At 37.7% G+C, this 18,734-nt stretch overlaps 1 protein-coding gene across 4 annotated transcripts in view; it reads left to right on the plus strand.

The window, feature by feature from the left end:
• The window catches only part of LOC113091347 (EMI domain-containing protein 1-like), a 55,422-nt gene that overhangs the window by 34,563 nt on the left and 2,125 nt on the right, over window positions 1–18,734 (plus strand). Inside the window, exons 4-16 of one of the 4 annotated variants that reach the window (XM_026256801.1) lie at window positions 3,362–3,451; window positions 3,904–3,965; window positions 4,176–4,302; window positions 7,597–7,641; window positions 8,322–8,420; window positions 10,894–10,995; window positions 13,032–13,109; window positions 14,166–14,218; window positions 14,295–14,357; window positions 14,442–14,486; window positions 14,610–14,654; window positions 17,578–17,662; window positions 17,872–17,962. In XM_026256801.1, coding sequence (XP_026112586.1) covers window positions 3,362–3,451; window positions 3,904–3,965; window positions 4,176–4,302; window positions 7,597–7,641; window positions 8,322–8,420; window positions 10,894–10,995; window positions 13,032–13,109; window positions 14,166–14,218; window positions 14,295–14,357; window positions 14,442–14,486; window positions 14,610–14,654; window positions 17,578–17,662; window positions 17,872–17,879 — 902 coding nt within the window. In that variant the 3' untranslated portion in view covers window positions 17,880–17,962. Of the gene's footprint in view, window positions 1–3,361; window positions 3,452–3,903; window positions 3,966–4,175; window positions 4,303–7,596; window positions 7,642–8,321; window positions 8,421–10,893; window positions 10,996–13,031; window positions 13,110–14,165; window positions 14,219–14,294; window positions 14,358–14,441; window positions 14,487–14,609; window positions 14,655–17,577; window positions 17,963–18,734 lie in introns of those variants that run through there. The other 3 variants (XR_003287333.1, XM_026256799.1, XM_026256800.1) reach the window with 3 other exon arrangements.

Here is an 18,734-nt window from a genome sequence, read left to right on the forward strand (position 1 = left end):
AGCGAACATGACTTAAAATTCTCCATCCCTCACACACACCCCCACGCAGACATACACACCCTCCTCACCTGCTTTCATCACTACCACCTGGTCTCTAATGAGCTTCTGGTGCTGAGGGCAGCAGTCTTTGCTGACAGAGATAAATGGAGACTTTTTTTTTGTTCTGTTCATCTACAGATGTGTGCTTTTTTTCCCTTTTCTCCTCTCTACTATATTCAGATTTTAAATAGGTTAAATAAAGTCTCCGTTTAGTTTGAAGCCAGTTGGACGCTCTAAACCTTTAAGATGTTTAGTCAACACAGCAAAGTATTGTCTTTTTAAATGGACTTGTTTCGGATGTGGTCTTGTTTTAGATCAGCTAATGGATCTAGACTCTCAAAGCTGATTGTAGTTCAGTATTAGGAGTATGAGTGAAGAGGAATAACATAATCATCACTTTCCATAATCATTTTATACTCAGTTTGTCTTGCAATGCAGACAGTGGCACTTGATTCTTTAAATATGAGACCCTATCCACCCTGAGGAAAATGCAAAATATTATACGATAAAATGTATAATAAAGAATATATGCAAATTTTAGTGTATAATTTAATATTTATTTTATTTGCAAAGTACATTTTCTTTAAAAACTAGATACTCTAATTATACATGAAACTCTCATATTTTTTTTTTGCTAAATAACAATTTCATGTATTGAGCAACATTAATTTAGTAGATTTTTTCCCCTGTTATTATCAAGGTGTACTTTTCCTGTTATTTCAGTAGGTAATAAATCACTTCTCTTGAGCATGAACTTTCTGTGCCATCCTGTGGCCATGTGCCTAGGTTTATTTTTATTTTGAGAGGAGAATTAAGAGCTGACCTTGAGCCATTAATAATTTCAGGGCTAAGCAAGGAAAAATATTGCTGTGAGTTATAGTGGCCTGCTGCATACCCATAATTCTCCAGGCACACTATATTTCCTCAGCTGCTTGAATGAAAGATCAATAGCGTCATCATCCTAATACCCTTAACCTGAGACTGAAGAGAATGATCTCTGTACGAAGACTCTCTTTCTGTCCATTATTTAGTAAGGTGAAGCGTGTATGAGATTAGTGCAACAGTAATACCAGTTGGTTTAATGTGCAATGGACAGTTTGTCTAAATAAGTGCACCCACACTTAACTTTACACATTTGTATTCCTACACGCTGCATCATAACTCAGTCCTCAGACACACACACACACAAATGCTGGGGACTTCCTTCCACAAACTTCTCTAATTGTATATAAGCTAATAAACAGGAAAACCTCCCAGGATAAATACTGCCACACTTCATGCCATTCCTGAAAGCAAAAAGAGAATCCACTGTCTTTTTTTTCAGTGCTGGGGATACTCTTTCCCCTCTGTGATATTTTAGTCAGATGAACTTGCCGATAACCTTGTCCAGCTTTCCCAAGCATCTTAACAGGAAGTGATCTCACAATGGTGTTAAGAGCACTCAACCTTTGAACTGTCTGCCATGCAGACACAAACACACACACACATTCATGAGAGAGTTAGGTTTTATCATATGTTCTGATGTCACCAACCCCTCTGCTCCTTAAAGACTAAGAAGGACCTTGGTTATTAAAAACCTGCTGATAAAATCAATGGCTGCTCCCACCAGTATACATCCACACACACTCAAAGGTGAGAGGTTAATCTTGCATACATTTGCAGGTTGACGTGACTCGTAAGGGGCACTCATAAGGGAAAGGATGTTAATATTAATAGAAGGGATATTACAAACCTGGGGGTGGTTGAACTCTCACTCAGCTCAGTATTCTTATGTTGAATGTGAATGTGATATATTCAGTTCACATATTTCAGTTTAAATAGAGATTTAGGGATAGTTGTTAAAGGGATAATTCACACAAAAATGAAAATCATCTCATCCCTGTTTTAAATCCACATGCAAAAGAAGATAGCAGTTGCATGTGGTTCGCGAAGCAAGGCAGGTGCCACTTCATTGGTTCTGGTTCTGCTGCTGCTGTGGTTTAGCTACGTCAGAGCGGCTGCGCAGACTTTCTGTCCCTAGTCGGTAATAAAGCACTGAACTGGGTCAGTTGTTTATGTCCGGAGCACCTAAGCTAGCCACAGACTGCCTAATGTAAGATACGTTTGCTGAAGTAATCTGAAACAGGTCAGTCCGTCGAGTACTACAACTTCTTACTACCTTAAAAAAGACACAGAAGAAGAGAAAGAGTGAGAAGAGTTGGGGAAAAGCGAATTCAGGTCCATTTGAGCAGCACAAGGAAACCATTGTTTTTAAATGTGAGCCTTTTTTTCTCTTGTCTGCCAAAAGTAACCCTTCTTCCTCAAGATCGTTATGAAGATAGAAGATAAACAGTTAATGTAAGGCAAAACTGAACATATAAGACCCAAAGATGCGCTTCTCATATGAAGAGCAATTCCTGGATCCTCCTTCCACATTTGTATTCTGTATCTATTTGTGCCCCTCGTGCCAGGGTTCTGTGTGGGCTTACCTGTCAGGGAGGCCCCTCTGTGCCTTTCCTGTCTCTGCAGATATGAAGCAGCATCATTAATGCTTTTCAAAGCGTAACTATCCCAATACACAGCAAAAGCCAGGAGTTAAATATGTACTGCTGCTTGGCTTTAAATTTGATCTGAACTCACAGATTTTGAAAAACAATGGTTGGTTTCTAAAAAAGTTTGGGAAGTTTGTTCTTGGTCAGTTGTATATTGTGGTATTGCATGATTATTCATGATTATTTTCATACCTTAAGTGGCCTCAAAATACAATATTAGCATTTGCATGAAATTTCATTGAAAACAGTATTTTCAGAAATTTCAATAGAAAAACAGTATCAAACTTACAAAATATCTTGTTTTATCTGCAAAAAAATTATGCTAAACTTAATTTATTTTTCTAATCATTTTTTTTTTTTACCCAAGTTCACACAATTCTAGCAAAGTGACCACAAGTGTTTTTCATCACATTAACTGTAGACATGTTCATTTAAAAATAACCAGTACATGTCCAAATATGTTTTTGTTTTAATTTTGTACAGTATATGTATTGTGTTACTGTATGATTGGAAACCTAACAAACTTCTGTAAATGTTTTACTTGGGAAAAAGTATAGTAATAAAAAAAGGGTATGTAGATTTTTTTCACGTTTATCATGTGCTCACCAAAGCATATTTTCATATGAATAAAATTTGAACAGTAGTGATATTCATACATTTACAAGTGTGATTTCACTGTCCAAAAAAAAAAAAGTTTTTGGAGACACTGTTTATTGTTTTTTTGGTTTGTTTCTTTGTTTTTTTATTTGGGGTCTTGTCTTCATTTTTCTCAATGTAATCTCTGTATGCAGAATCATCGAGTAACCTGGTTGCCCAGGAGGCTGTAAGAAAACAGGCTGCACTTCTGAAAGCTGCTTCTAAAACAGGAGAACATATCTCAAGTAAGAACCAAACCTCTAATCTCCATTATCACCTCAAAATATGTTCCACTTCAGCATGAAAAAGCCTAATTAAGACAAAAGCATTCATAAAACACCTTTAAAGGAACTTGTCCATCTGGAACTGTTGCATCTTAGGCACTTGTTGCAAGACTTAATGATTAAACCGACTTGTTACAGTAAACTGTTACTTGTGTTTGCATGCACAGTTCTTTTAAACTGCACATTTTCTGACTGATTCCTCATTAGTATTACAGCATGCACATTTAGTTTATTCTTCATCAAAATGTATAAGTGATAAAGAAATCCATACTGCAGAAAACTTTATAGACAACACCACTATATTTAAAGAGAACTCACCTTAGAAAGTCCACTTTGAAAGCTGTTATTGATCTAATTGATTATAACATGTCTTTGTCCCCCACCTCTCTCTTCCTATTGTCCCCCTCTCTCAGACTGTCTGAATTGCAGTCGTATCACAGCCCTCACAGATCGTGTTAGCTCTCTGGAGGCCAAGGTAAAGTCACATCTTTCCTTTTGACCATCTTTCAGGGAGGAATTCACTAAGAATGAATTGCATCTATTGATAGCTTTATTTATTCGTACCCCAATGTTTTAAGATGCTCTGTCCTCATCACTTCAGTATTCCTTTATTACTGAAACAATCCCCATTTAACACAGTTTAATCAATCACCCTTTGTTCCTTCTCTGTCTCTCTGTCTTCCAGGTTCAGCTTCTTACCGCCCCTGCCTCCACCTCTCTTCAACAGATGCCGTTAAAAAATGAACCTGACTCCTCCTTCCTGATGGGGGCACCACCTGCCAAAGGTTCTCCTGGGGCCCAGGGGCCCGCAGGTATATTTATCACTTTGTGTTACAGAATAACGTGCAGTTTTAGTAGTGGTGTTTGCTTTAGGACTACATGTGAAGCACACAGTTGTAAGAAAAAATAATGAGGACATTGAAGATTTGTTGTTTGTTGTTTATTGCAGCATTGCAGTGACAAAGTACATGTAGTACCTTGGGTTCAACAGAGTCGGAATGAACATTTTCAGTTAACTACACTTAATGTTAATTAAGTTCCTCGTGTCGTATCATCTGTGATAATGAAGTTCTAACACCCCATTATCTGAGGCTACATACACACGAAGCCACTGCTTTCCCTATCCAATCTTTTTTCCCCTCGTCTCAAGAAATATCTGCGTCCACACGAAACCACAAAACTGACACACAACAATGTAGTAAACATGCCAGACCAGCATGTGGCGCTGTAATTCAGCCACAGAGATACACAAAAAATGGAGTAGAAAACTTGGACTATTGTGCGTGGTATACAAACGAACTTGGAACAATATATTTATTTATCTGTGTTAATGTCAGTTAAAAAAAAGTCGTTCAGTGTTTGTTCATGTTATTGTTGCGTTTACGTGACATAGTAGTGTCTGACTAGGGGCACGACGTGGGCTAATGACGTCATTGTTTCAGAAAATTTACGGATTCGCTGTCCACGTGAAAACGCAAGGGTGGCCGGATCCTTAAAACGCCGGATTTGTGTGGACAAAACACCTATACGAGACAATGTTTATGTATGTACATCTAAAAGCGTCTCTGTGTGGATGGGGCCTGAGATGGTTCTCGTTGTCCCACACCCATTCCCGTTCAACAATTGGGCACCATTTGTTCTGGATGTAATCATCCAAAATAATCTAGAAATGACATAATCTCTGACTTTCACCTTTTATAAAAATTAAACCAATCTGGAAAATGTGCACAATCAAGCATCTATTGTGGAGTGGAATCTGACTATAGTTTCTTACACAGTCCTGTTCCATTGATTTTAATGGAGCAAAGATTGATGTTCATTGGACAAAAGGCCACTGTTCCTGTAGTTCAGTGCCAAAGTCAAAGGTTCAAAGCCATGCATTTGTCCCATGGCTAAAATCACATCATTTTGCAGTGTATTCTTAATGGCAGTTTAGCATTATTATAGTTATGGCAAAACATTTATTAGCCAATAAGCATGTGGAGAAAATCCCATTCCCTATAACAATAATGATAATGCCAGAACCCACCCACATTTTCATTTATCTCCTAGTACAGTTGTTTGGGATTACACTGTGGAGTGATTTAAATGGTGTGTGAGTGTTGGATGATGTGAGCACTGATGGTTGTGGGTGTTTTTTGGCTGTTTGCCATGGTGCATGTGGCTTTGAATTGCACCAATTCATTTCCAGTTGCCATAGAGATGTAGAACTGAGACATTAAAGAGGCTTGTGAGGATTTGAAGGGGCTAATTGTATAGTAAAAACTGTAGGACTGCACTTGACACTGTGTCACAGATGTCATTTCCACCAGCCAAACTGTGACCGCAGCCTTTGTTCTGGAAATATTTCTCCATGCAAGTATTTAAACAAAATTGAAGATAAGGACTCCCAAATAGGATTAGCTCCTTCCTAAAATATAAATCATCTATTCTTCAAAGTCACGTGATCCTTCAGGAATCAGTCTGATATGCTGATTTGGTGCTCAAGAAACAGCTCTTTTCATCATCAATGCTGAGTTGTTCAGCTTATTATTTTTATGGAAATCATGTTTAAAAAAATTCATGATTCTTTGATGAATAGAACATTTTAAAGAAAAGCTTTTATTTGAGCAATTCTATGTGTCCTTGCTTGAATGAAGTATGGTATTATGCAAAGTTAATTAACTAGCTTTTGGATTGATATTTTACTGCAGCCAAAGCAAAATATTAAAATACTGTATGGAAAATGTGAAAAACCTTTTACACTCAGAGTAATATTAGATGTATAAGCAATCTAAAGTGAAAGAATAGAAAACAACGACGGTAACCTTTCTCTGATCAGTGGATCTCTCTTTTGGATCACGCACAGTGTAGTTCTCCCATTTAAGGCCTCTTATTTCTCCCTATGAAGGCATCAAATCACACTCTGTGAAAATGAGGAATCATCTCTGTCAGTTTGTGTGTGTCAGCAATATATGCATCCTTCATTCAGCAAGACATTCTTTTTAATGGTTAATACCAGCTCCTTAATTCCCCTTAACCACTCCATAGCTATCCCTCACTGTCACTGCTCAATCCTACCATCACTTGAAGTGTGGAAGAGATTAAAAGGCGGGTCCCTAGAGATTTCAGAAATGACTTACCAGACTACTAAGTAAAATTCGGAAAGCCCTTATCTCACTTATCCAGTGTCCCTTCTCTCTGTGCTGACTTGGCAGAACTATTCAACAAATTCAGTTCCTTCAACACAGAACATTAAATAGATCTGCTGTCCAACAGTTCTCCACCTTAGTGCAAATTCAATGCTCTATCTGTTCAAAATATCACAGCTGTGGAGGATTGTGGTGGAAGGATGAGGCACAAATTACCCTTGAGAGGATTATTTCCATGTGCTGGTTACACAGATGGAGAATGTGAAAAGAAATCTGGTGCTTCCGTGGCAGGAATGAGCATTTGTGTGGAGCCTCTTAAATTGTGTGTGATGTTGTGTGCAGGGTTCACTATAATGCCCACTTTTTGTTTTAATCTGATTGAAATAGAAAAAGTGGATGCAAATTAGACATATGCAGGTATTCGGTAGTGCAGAATATTGCAGTAATGAGCATGCAATGTATTATTATCAAGGGCATTTCAAAATACGGAATAGTTCTAGGTACATTATTTTCCACATTGATTACCTTTTTAAAATGCACAGTTACTTTTTGTTTTCATCAACATGTAAATGCATGTGTGTGGATGTGTTCATGACCAGATGCTTGATGGAAGACAAACATGAGGAGATTTGATATTATCAGTCTTTCTGGGGGAGAATAACATGAGTGACTGTGTAAATATATCGACGTATCAGTTCATAAATCATTTCTTTAGGGAATCCTGTCTCTGCAGTGATGTCACAGTTGATCTCACATGATAAGTTCAGTGTTATTTAGACTGTGTCTGCCAACAGGCACATCAGCGATCCACAGATTTATATCAGGCTGTGGGACTGTTCCAATGGCAGGCCTGGAGGACGCTTTAGTGTAGAAGACTGACTTTTTTACAGACTAGAGTAGAGAGTGCTTTAAGATCTGAAGAATCCTTATACTTCCTGTGTAACAGTAAATCTGTGTGTGTTTGTGTTGTCCCAGGTCCACAGGGTGAGAGAGGCCAGGATGGCTTACCTGGTAAAGAGGGTGAGTTGTTTCATGTCTTTTCACTGTTCAGTCCAAACTAAAATACACGCTCAAACACACACTGCACACTCACATTAGAGGTCTGCTGCCCAACCTTGATTTATTCATTTTGTTTTTAAGGACTAGAACCTTTCTAAAAGCAGCAGGTTTCCCATGATCACCACATGCATAAAACAAGAAATGATGGAGATTTTCTAAAAGAGATAATTCACCCAAAACAATTCAATTCATAATTTAATCACTCTAATTTCAAAACTTTAATGACTTTCTTATGTGGAACTCAAAAGAATACACTGTGCATTGATAAAATATCTTTTTAAACAGTTCAAGTATTTTCAAAATCTTATTTTGTGTTCTGCAATAGAAAGAAATTCACACCGGTTTGAAACAACATGAGGGTCAATAATAAATAAAATAAATAAAACATTAAAAAAATTACATTTTTGAGTGAACTATCCCTTTAAGTAGGTCTTCATCATTTCCTGTTTTATCTTCCTTTTAAGTGCTATTTTATAAAGCATTTTATGCCTTTGTTAGTGGAATGTAATAATTGCTATCACCAATGCATAGTGTAGCCAAGTGTAAAATATAGTCATTTTTACAATTTGGGTCTACTCACCCTGAAAGGGAAAAAGAATAGCACTAATTCTCATATTACATTATGTTCTCTGTGTCTGTAGGTAAAGCAGGGTCTCGAGGTCTGCCGGGACCAAAAGGTGATGCGGGCAGCAGAGGTCCAACTGGGGCTCCAGGGTCTAAAGGAACAGCTGGTCTTCCAGGTACTTTAAACAAATCAAGCCCACAATACTATCACAAGATTCTGAGGTCTAAATCACTCTGTGACTCAAGACAAACATCGTGGCTGAGTAGCTGAGTTTCCTCATTGGAATATATTTAGAGAAGTTTAGCATTACATCGCTTGCTCACCAGTGAGTCCTCGGCAGTGAATGGGTGCCATCAGAATGAGAGTCCAAACAGCTGATAAAAACATCTCAATGATCCACAACTAATCCACAGGACTTAAGTCCATCAATTACTGGTTTCATCCAGTAAAAAAAAAAGTCTTTCTAATCAGGAAAACAAATATGCACAGGTAAAGCACCATTTACAAGCGAGTCCAAAACTGTTCTAAACAAATTATGTCAGTGGATTTGATGTGAAAGGTAAAAAATAAGAACAACTTTTTTACTGAAGGAAGCTTTATTGTCAGTTATGGGCTGATAATTTGGCTAGAAATGATGCTTTAAAGTTAAAAACACCTTGATGGATTTGTTATTAGAAACATGCAGCTTTTCATTTTTGGGTGAACTTATCATTTTTGTTCTCATCTTAGTCATAGACCAAAAGTGTTCTTCGTATATCAGTTTGATATAATTGCATCCACTAGCAAAAGAGCCCTGATTTCTTGTGGACTGCACACCTGTGACTTGCAAGAATGTGGTTTCTCACCATGCTGACTTTTCTGCAGTAAGAGACACTATATGGAGGCTTTGCTGAGTTAGCATTTAGCCCCAAGACCTCTTGCCAAAATATTTGTGCTTGGACCAAACTATAAAAAATAATTTTTTGTTCACAGCATTAACTGCTGTGCTGGGGCTTGCCTAAAAGACACACACACATCATCTAACATACATATCACTTACCCCAAGACTCAGAAATAATATGGAATTTATTTAGCATATATAAAACATGGCCACAGTTATGAAGGGTCTTTTACCAGAGCCATGACTGACTAAAGGGGCTTTAAATGATCTTAGGTCTTTACCCAGGCCCTATTGAGGGGCTCCTCAGCCATATGAATCCAATCTAAATTGAACATGAAATATGTCTACAATACTTGCTTCTTATTTCTTCCATATGTTTGACTATGTATTGTTTTCTTTGGATTTGCCGTTTTCTTTACGCCTTCATGTCATGCACAATGAACTGTACCAGACTGCTGTTTTACAACTGAGAGACTACATAGATTTTGTACTTTTGAATTTTGTACACTTGTAAGGCTGTTGATTTACACATGCTGTCTGGATTGTTTCAGCGACCAATTCTCTACAGGTATTATTAAATTAAATTAAATTAAATTTATGCATTTAAAAGACGCTTTTATCCAAAGCGACTTACAGTGCATTCAGGCTAACATTTTCTACCACTTGAGCCACAGGAACATTATGCAAATAAAGCAATAATAAGATAATAATAAGAAGGTATGTTTATGGGGAAAAGATTGACAGTATCATGAAACAACAGTACTTCAGTACATTTAGCACCTGTTTAAGCTTGGTTTATGAATAATAAGAAACTGTTTGTTACACTTTTATTACTCAATTGTTTAGGGAAAATGAAAACTGGTAACTCCATTTAAAGGGAATTTTATTTTAAGGTGAGACTGATGAGAAATTGATATGTACACAGGGAAGTCAGAGAAGAGGAATAGAAAAGAGGAGACAGGAACAGAGAAAAGAAACAAAGACAGAAACAAATAAAGACAAATAAAAACAAATAAAGACAGGCAGATGAAACTCTTGTTGTTTTTGTTTTGCAATCACACTGTCTCACACTCCAGCCATGACATAGCTTTTCTTTCCTTCATTTTTTCCTGCTTAATCAAAACTAACAGGCAACAAGGAACCAACTGGAGGGATCTTGGGTAGATGCCATACATACACACACACACACACACACACACATCCAGACAGAGAGCTGTATGAATCAGTGCAGTCACCAGCCAGGATTACATTTATTTAAACACACCAGAGTCGCTAATATGCTCCGGCATTTAGCAGTGTTTATTAGAGATTTCCCAGCTTTCCGTTAGAGCCCAGCCCATGGCCATTATGAGCCCCCTCCTCTTAATTACAGCCCACACACACAGTAACACACAAATACACACCACTCTCCTACCCCTCTTAATAACCCATATTCTAGAACATGTATCGAAACCAAATACCTCATTCAAACTCAATCTGCACTCTCTTTTACTTCCTCTCCTTCTCTTTGGGACATTAAACGTCCCATAACTTCCTTGGAATCCTTTTATCATATACTGTAGTTGCTCAACATAGTGTGCAAAAACACTCTATACAATCTCCTATTTCCTGTTAGCTTTCTTTTGATTTGGACATGAGTGCATTTTAATTGACTACTCAGGGGAAAGATCGTTTGAAAGTTAGCACTTTGTGTGTGTGTGTGTGTGTGTGTGTGTGTGTGATTGTTGATCTTTCTCATTCTTCACTTTTTTTTTTACTTTCTCCTCAGGTCCGCAGGGACCACCGGGCCTCCCAGGAGAGAGGGGCCTCCCTGGGCCACCCGGCCCTCCTGGGCCCCCCGGACCACCAGTCCCTGTACCTGAACAAGATGGTATGAAACGTATCATTAAAGGGACTTAAATGATAATGTACAGTCATCCGGTCATTATCACAAAATAAAAAACAGAACCCAGGGTGATTAGGTCTTGTATCATCCTAAAGGGGTTTATTTCGCAATAATGACTGACTGGTTTTACTTTTATACACTTACTACGCTATCATTCAAACGTTTGGGGGCAGTAAGATTTTAGTTGAATTGATTTTTAAAGAAATTAATATTTTTATGCAACAAGACTTCTTAAACTCATGAAAAAAACTTAAACTCATTCTAACTCCAAGAGTTTGAATAGAAAATACAGTGCTCAATACTCAAATGTTTGAAGGTGGTAAGATTTTTCATTGGCAACTTATCAAATAACAAAATAAATGGCCATGAAATGCTGCTTTATATTGAAATTATATGTGTGATAGGAGAAATGTAGGATATAATTCCCTGGAAAGCCAGTCCGTTATTCAGTTTTGTGGTTATTATACAAAAGCATTTAACCACAGGATCCCACAGTTGACCAATCAGAATCAAGTATCCTGGAAAGCTGTTTTTGGACCGTTTTCTCTCTCTTTCTCTCTCTGTCTGGCTTCAGGAACTATGTTTGCTCTGCTCTCCCATGTGGCTCTTCAGATTTTTCACACCTTTAGAATCGAGCTGTGAGGGAAATTGCTAGTGCAGAACCAGATGGATGCATGTGGACAGACACTCATATAAACAAGTCATGGGATAGTAGATTCAAATTCATCTATTTTTTCGATTAATAATTCCTGATTGTGCAGTGATCAGAAACTTCAAATGAATCCAAAATTAATTTGAATATAAAAGAGGAATGGATAAAGGATTTAGTCTTAGGGGGATATTAAGGGCATCTCTTCTCTCATTCCCACTTTTTTCCTTCCACACCGTTGATTAAAATGGCAGGTTTCAAGAGGTAACACAGGTAACATTCAATAGTCACATGCTGGGAAAAAGACCCGTCTGTCTGCTGCTGATGTCACTCAACCACTTCCAGATGTGCACGGCCAAAACAGCAGGGTAGAGTGGGAGAAGTGAGTGCATGTGTACTGTCTTGAGACTTACACTAAGTTAAACTATAAGCATGAAGGAGTGTTTTAGAATAGAAGCAATAATATTTTAGTGTGTGTGTCGTCACTCTCAAAGAGGACTGGCCCGTGTAGAGAACTGACTATTCACCTCAGCTCAGTTTTATATCTGCTCTCTGTTGGAGAGGACACATGCCTTCCCAGACCTCATAAAGTTTGAGAATTTTTAATTTAGGGGCCATAGAACTTTATAACTCAGTTAAGGCTGTTATTCCCATGATTCTACCTTCAAAGTAATCAGGACAATTAAAGGGTCTGCAAGAGGCTTCTATAGAAAAATCTCTTTATTGGAGTTTCCTGTCTTGGTCTGAGCTCTGGGATGTCCTGCAGCCACCAAGACTACAGAAGCAAACTCACCTGCTGGTGGGGACAGACAGACAGATGGGAATCTGCCATTGTAATATCAAAGGCTGAATCAGTACCCAGCCTGTCCACAGACCCACTGTGAGAACATTGCCAAGTATGAATTCAGCAATAAAAAAGAGACAAGCATTTTTTGTATTGTTCTGTATTTTGTTTTCATTGGTCGATTTTATAAATGTATAAAATGTATGCTGGGATTTTCATTGTTTTGGGCAGAGGGGTAACAAAGGGTGATGTAAGTAAGCCCACACAGAAACACAGACGCAGAAAATCATTAGGGTGTGGTTACAAAAAAGAAAACCGCTGGCTTGTAATTTTATAGCATTTTTGCGATTTAATTCGCTTTTCGTAAAAAAAAAAAAAAAAAAAAAAAAAAAAAGCATGTCAAAATGCCACAACCAATATTATAATTTATGGTGCGCTATTATTTAACAACCTGCTATAAATGACATCACCGTTTATTCTTTTATAAACAGCGCCGTCTACAGGCAAGTAACCATAATGACGCTCTGCTTCAGATCCTGGCCACTCTGACTGAGATACATTACTTTTTTATTTCTTTTTTTGTTACAGGCAGTCTGCTTCATAATAACTTCCCCGACCTCCGAGTGACCCCTTCACACGGACCACCAGGTCCACCTGGACCCACCGGTCAGTGAATTAGAATGATTTTTTTCCCCTTGGTTTTCAAATGTAATAAAGTTTAGATCATCGAGACACTACTGGCACACTGTGAAGCAGTTTTGACAGTTTTGTATAAAGTGGTATATAAATGAAGGTGACTTGACTTGTTGTGTTTTTCACTATTGCACATTTATACAATGGATGATTACTAAGTTTAAAGCTTTTGAAAGACTGATTTAAAAACATAAAATAAAAAGCTGATGAATTTATGCTGAATGTAATATGTGATTATATGAATGTAATTTAAGTAATTTTATTAATTTTATTTATACAAATATTTACTAAACATTCAGTCAAATTTACATTAAATCTGCATAAGTATGTACAGAACCTTAGTGAATATGCCTTAATTTAATTGTTTTTCCCTGTAAATTTCTTAACATGAGATGTGCCAACTCATTGTTACTTCACTTTTGTAACATTTCATCAATTCATTCTTGCACATATTGGAATATTTTACTTTTCTACACGCTGTAAACTGAATATTAAAAACATTACACAACTAAGCCACCATCTGATTCGTGAGAATGCTCTTCTGTAACTAATTTAATACAATTTGCATGGCAACTCAGCAAGTATTAAAGCTTTTCTGCAAGAGCCAGACAAATGTCACTAAATTTCTGCTTTTGCAGACCAACGTCAGACTTTTGTCCTGTCTAAATAATGCTTACTGGGTGTTAAATTTCAGTTAGAGGTTCTTGCATCATTTCAGACAATTATATATCCAATTTCAAAATGTATTGAGTTACTTCTAATTGTCAGTTGTCCTTGTTTAATATTAAAACATGTTTTCCCTAGGCAGCGTCCATCAGGTATACTGATATCACTCAAATGTGATATTTCAGTGGCAGAAACTTGAATGGTCAGAATGGACTATTTATATAATTCTATCATTTGAATATCACGCTGGCATCGCAATGTTGTTGTTTCGAGCTGGATCATGAAACATGTCAGTGGAATGCCATAAAGTGAGATCATGAGGTGTTTTATTCAAATATGTTAACTGTCTTTTGTCTTTTGCAGGTCCTCCAGGACCAATGGGACCTAGTGGACCACCAGGCCCTATGGGACAAACTGTAAGTTATAGATTATTCCTAATGTGAGTGTGTGAATGTGTGTACTAATCACATTATCTTTGTCTCATGTAATCAGGGAATGCCGGGACCTCCTGGTTTGCAAGGCCCTGTGGGTCCAAAGGGTGAACGAGGCGAAAGAGTGAGTGCACAAGCATAAACCTACCCAGAGTGCAATGCTGCCTGAATATGTTGTGCAATTCTCACCCTTAATTGACCTCCACAGGGACCTCTTGGATATCCAGGAGAGAGAGGGTTCAAAGGAGAGCCGGTAAGACACACACCTTCTACCTGATCCAAGAAAGTGGACCATATGACTTTGTCACAAGTCTTCTGAAGCTCTACATTAAGTCTGTGTGAGAAAAAGATCATTATTGGCACTTTTCCTTCCTAGGGAGTGCCGGGAACCAAAGGAGAGCCAGGGGAGAAAGGTCTTCCGGTAAGGCAAACCCATCAGGAGTCCTGTTAGTCACACACTCACTCCCTGCTCCTGCTAAACCTTTACAGGAGGGAGTGTGGGAGAGAAATGATCAGTCCCTGAGCCTCACAAGTGTAGGGAAAATGTAATTCACGTGAAGTCTTTTTAAATGCATTGATTTTAATGTAGCGATAATCTCTTTCCTTATACCTTGCTTATCGTTGTTCTAGAGCGATTTAAATGTAAGAGATTTTGACATCTTCCATGACGTTTTTGTCGTTCTTGGTTTTAGGTTTTCATTGCTCATGCTGCCATTCATCTGTGTTTTAACATCAATGATCATGTTAAATCAATCAGTGGAATTTTCATCTTGAGAAATGGGTGCAGACTGATTTTCTCAGTTTAAATTTGTGAAAAATCAAAGCAAAACGAAAAAGCAAATGAAAACTCCACTGAAAGGATTTGCTCCACAAAAATGCTGTTCATTGCTTACTTACAGTACTCACTGTTAGCACATTATGTGTCTTTTTTTTTTTTTTTCACTGGTATTGTTTCCATATGTTTTTGAACAAGAGGTTGCCCTTTATAGCTGATCTGAGACCAGTTTTTGGCTCCTCGCTGTCTAAAGGTGGTTTAGGGGTTTGTCAACTAGTCTCAGGTTAGCACACAAGGGTATACCTAATTTCTTCAGAATGTGCAGTGATGTTGTTGATTTTGTTTGGTTGGTGGTTGGGGCTGTCTCTGAGTGTTTCCCCTGTCCTCTAAATCTGATTCCTTTTCATTACTGTCTCCATGGCTGCCTTTCACAGCCACCAGTCTCTTAGCTACCAATTCTGGCATATACCCAACACACAGGAAAGTTAAATCTCTGCTTTGTTGTGGTTTATGACAATTAAGAAACATTTTACTATTGATATAACCTTTATGTGTACACCATTGTAAATTTATGAATCTGGTTTGTCCATAAACCAAACAGCTGGGTAAAGCCAGAGTGAGAGAGAAATAAGAACAAACATCTTTGCAAGACTGTAAGGTGTGTGTTGTGCATATGCTCCAGTTTAGCATTTGCAGGGATTTGGTGTGTGTGTGGATGGATGGATACAGCTATCCCTAAGTGTCCCACAGTACATTGCTGCATGATCCCATCTCATTGCGCTACTTGTATTCTTCCTTTTTGCCTCCTTAACTTACATCTAACCATTCGATTTGAGTTCATAGAATTGAGCGATTACTAGTCAAACAAATGTTCTGTTTAATTGAATCACATTTTTATACTCGATCTATTGTGATTGAAAGGCTTGGAAATCCTCGTAGTTCACAACAAATTGATGTAAAGCTTTGTGCAAGGCCTGCTGAACCCAGAAGATCTGTGTTATTAATCATAAGACGGATCATTTCTTTATATGTGCAGCTTCTCTGCTGTATGTCGAATCCTTAGAGATGTATACATAACATGTATAAAGACCATACAATTATTTGAAGATTAATCTCTTCACATTAATCAACATGAGGCCAGGCGCTCGCATAATACCTTGGAGAAAGATTCTGGACCATAGCCATACTTACATCCCTGAATGAATATGGTATTTTAATATAATATTATATATTGTTTGCCATTTTATTTGGCTAGATGAACTGCCTGCTGCTCTCACAGGAACTCATTTTTACATTTTCATAACTCATTTCCTGAGTTCATCAGTAATGCTGTTTTTCTAACGTGTTCTTGAGCTTGGGCCTGTTGTGTAGAATGTCTGTCATGTGACCAGTTTCTTTACACTGTTCAAGAAATGCCCACCAAAGCCACATAACTAAGCATTTCAGCAGATTTGTTTGTAAAATAGCACAGAGGTTTTCCGTTAGATCTGTTTTTGATTTCCAAGTATACTGATTCTTTGTAGGGCTGGGTATAAATATTGATTTCCCTATTCATAAATCCTATTCCTAATAACAGCATTCTAAAAACAAAACACTGGTTACGTTAACACTGAAATTTGACAAACAAATGACTTCTGTGCTGATTATTTTTAGTGAATCCAAAATGTACTGGGTATCATGGAGTCTTAGGAGTCAGATCTTTTTAATTAATCTCAAACATACAACACGATCAGTAACATCTGATTTACGAACAAATGACTCCTATGAGCCGGTTCTTTATAATGGATCTAAAATGTGCAGCATGATCAGTGTATCCCTATTCCTGATATGAACAACAAGCCATTTCAACATGCTACCTTTTTTTAATCAGTCTGGAAAACTGACTTGTAGAATTTACAGTATCAAGAGAGAGAATTTCTTGAATATGTAAATGAAATGCAGATTATTAGTGAAGTGAATTCGGAAACCTTAATCGATATCCAATTGGTATTCATTGAACTTTACATGGTCAAAATTTGGTATTGTATATGTGTCATATGTAAATGATTTACTGGCTCTGATTGGACACCAGCATTTGATAGACATGTTTCCAGTTTACTTGTTATGGTGGCTTTGGTGTAAGAGCATCTCGTACCATGAGATGAGCAGACTAAAGACTAAAGAAGTGTGTCTACATTAACTGAGTAGAAAAATTGTCCAGATGACTCTTACAGCTCTTTAGTTTGAACAAAGCTGCTCATCTCTTGTTCTTTCAGTAACATAGTCTGAGTTAACTGGGAATGTTAAATGCATGTTTAAATCTAAAATAATTAAACATTTGGTCTTGATTTGCTCTAAGGACCCTTTGGCCTGGCCTCAGAAAAAAAAGCATGCTCTTTTGTAAAAACAGAGCTAAATCTGATGTGTAGTTAACCAGAGTTTTGTAGTGAATGGGGCTGAGAACTTAACCTGCTAACTATGGTAATGGATTGAGATGAAGCTAATTGATTAACAGAATGAATATGCATCTTGGCAAGCGCTTTTGTTTGGCTTGTGCCCGATACCTTGACGGCTGTATCTATCTCCACAGGGGGATGGGATACACCAAATCCGCGAGGCCCTGAAGATCTTAGCTGAGAGGGTTTTAATCCTCGAGACTATGATTGGTATCCATGGTGAGTAGGAGGTCAGAAGTAGATTAGGTCCATTTTAAAGGACTTAGAATCAGGGGTCAGAGATTTCAGTGCATCTTTTACCCCACAACATCTTTGGAAAGTGAGTGAAGAGCAAAGTGTGGCGGAGGACAGGGGGCCAAGTACTCAACCTGCTATCCAAAAGGCCAACCCCCCCACCATGCTTGTCAAAAACTCTTGATCTTTGATAGGACTTTAATTTGAAGAAGTTCCAAGACTTGCAAGCTGACTTAGAGCTGCTGGCTCGCAGGGTGCAGCTGCTGGAGGCGATCATCTGGCCAGGTAATGCCCGCCTCCCCTCGTCTAGCAAGTCACTCTCCTGCCATCTCCTGGCCAGTTAGAAGATCAGCACACAGGAAGGATTATATAGAAAAAATTAAATAAAAGCCACTCCATCCTGGGCCAGACTCTGGCAGTGTTTCCCAGTTACTAGACTCATTAAATTGATTTTAATTATACACAACCACTAGGTATTTACTAGATGCTTTACCATACATATTGACTTACAGTATGCTATATTTACTATGGAGATAAAGCTGCTGCAACAGCCCGGTTTCAGTGCCTCTCTCAAACATGCAGTGTGATGATGTGATGATGGGAACCGCAGTAAATCACCCCAATAGTTCACGAATCAGCCCTTCTGAAGTTTGAACCAGCATCCCTTGAATTACTAGTAAAGATTTAACTCACTTTCTTCCTGTGATTGAAGACCCATCATTACCCACCAAAACAAAGCAAAACAGACACAAAGTCAAAAATGACTAGGTTGAAATGAGCTATGATTTCTTATTTGTCAAATAAGGAAATTGTTTGCTGAGAAGTAATATAAACCAGGGTGTTCTAGTGATCATGATCGAATTTCTGCCATATATTCATGCATTTTGTAAGAATATTTATTCATGTTCGGGGGGAAAAATATATTTTGTTGACTGTCTTACTGTCCCATACAAAGTTTCCCTTACAGTTGTACAATACAGTCCAAACTTAATTGACTGTATTGTACTAAAGAAAAAAGAAAAATATATTTGTAATATGTATGTATATATATATATAT

The sequence above is a fragment of the Carassius auratus genome, unplaced genomic scaffold, assembly GCF_003368295.1.
Source record: "Carassius auratus strain Wakin unplaced genomic scaffold, ASM336829v1 scaf_tig00214183_4049273_7079891, whole genome shotgun sequence".
In the NCBI taxonomy this organism is placed as follows: domain Eukaryota; kingdom Metazoa; phylum Chordata; class Actinopteri; order Cypriniformes; family Cyprinidae; genus Carassius; species Carassius auratus.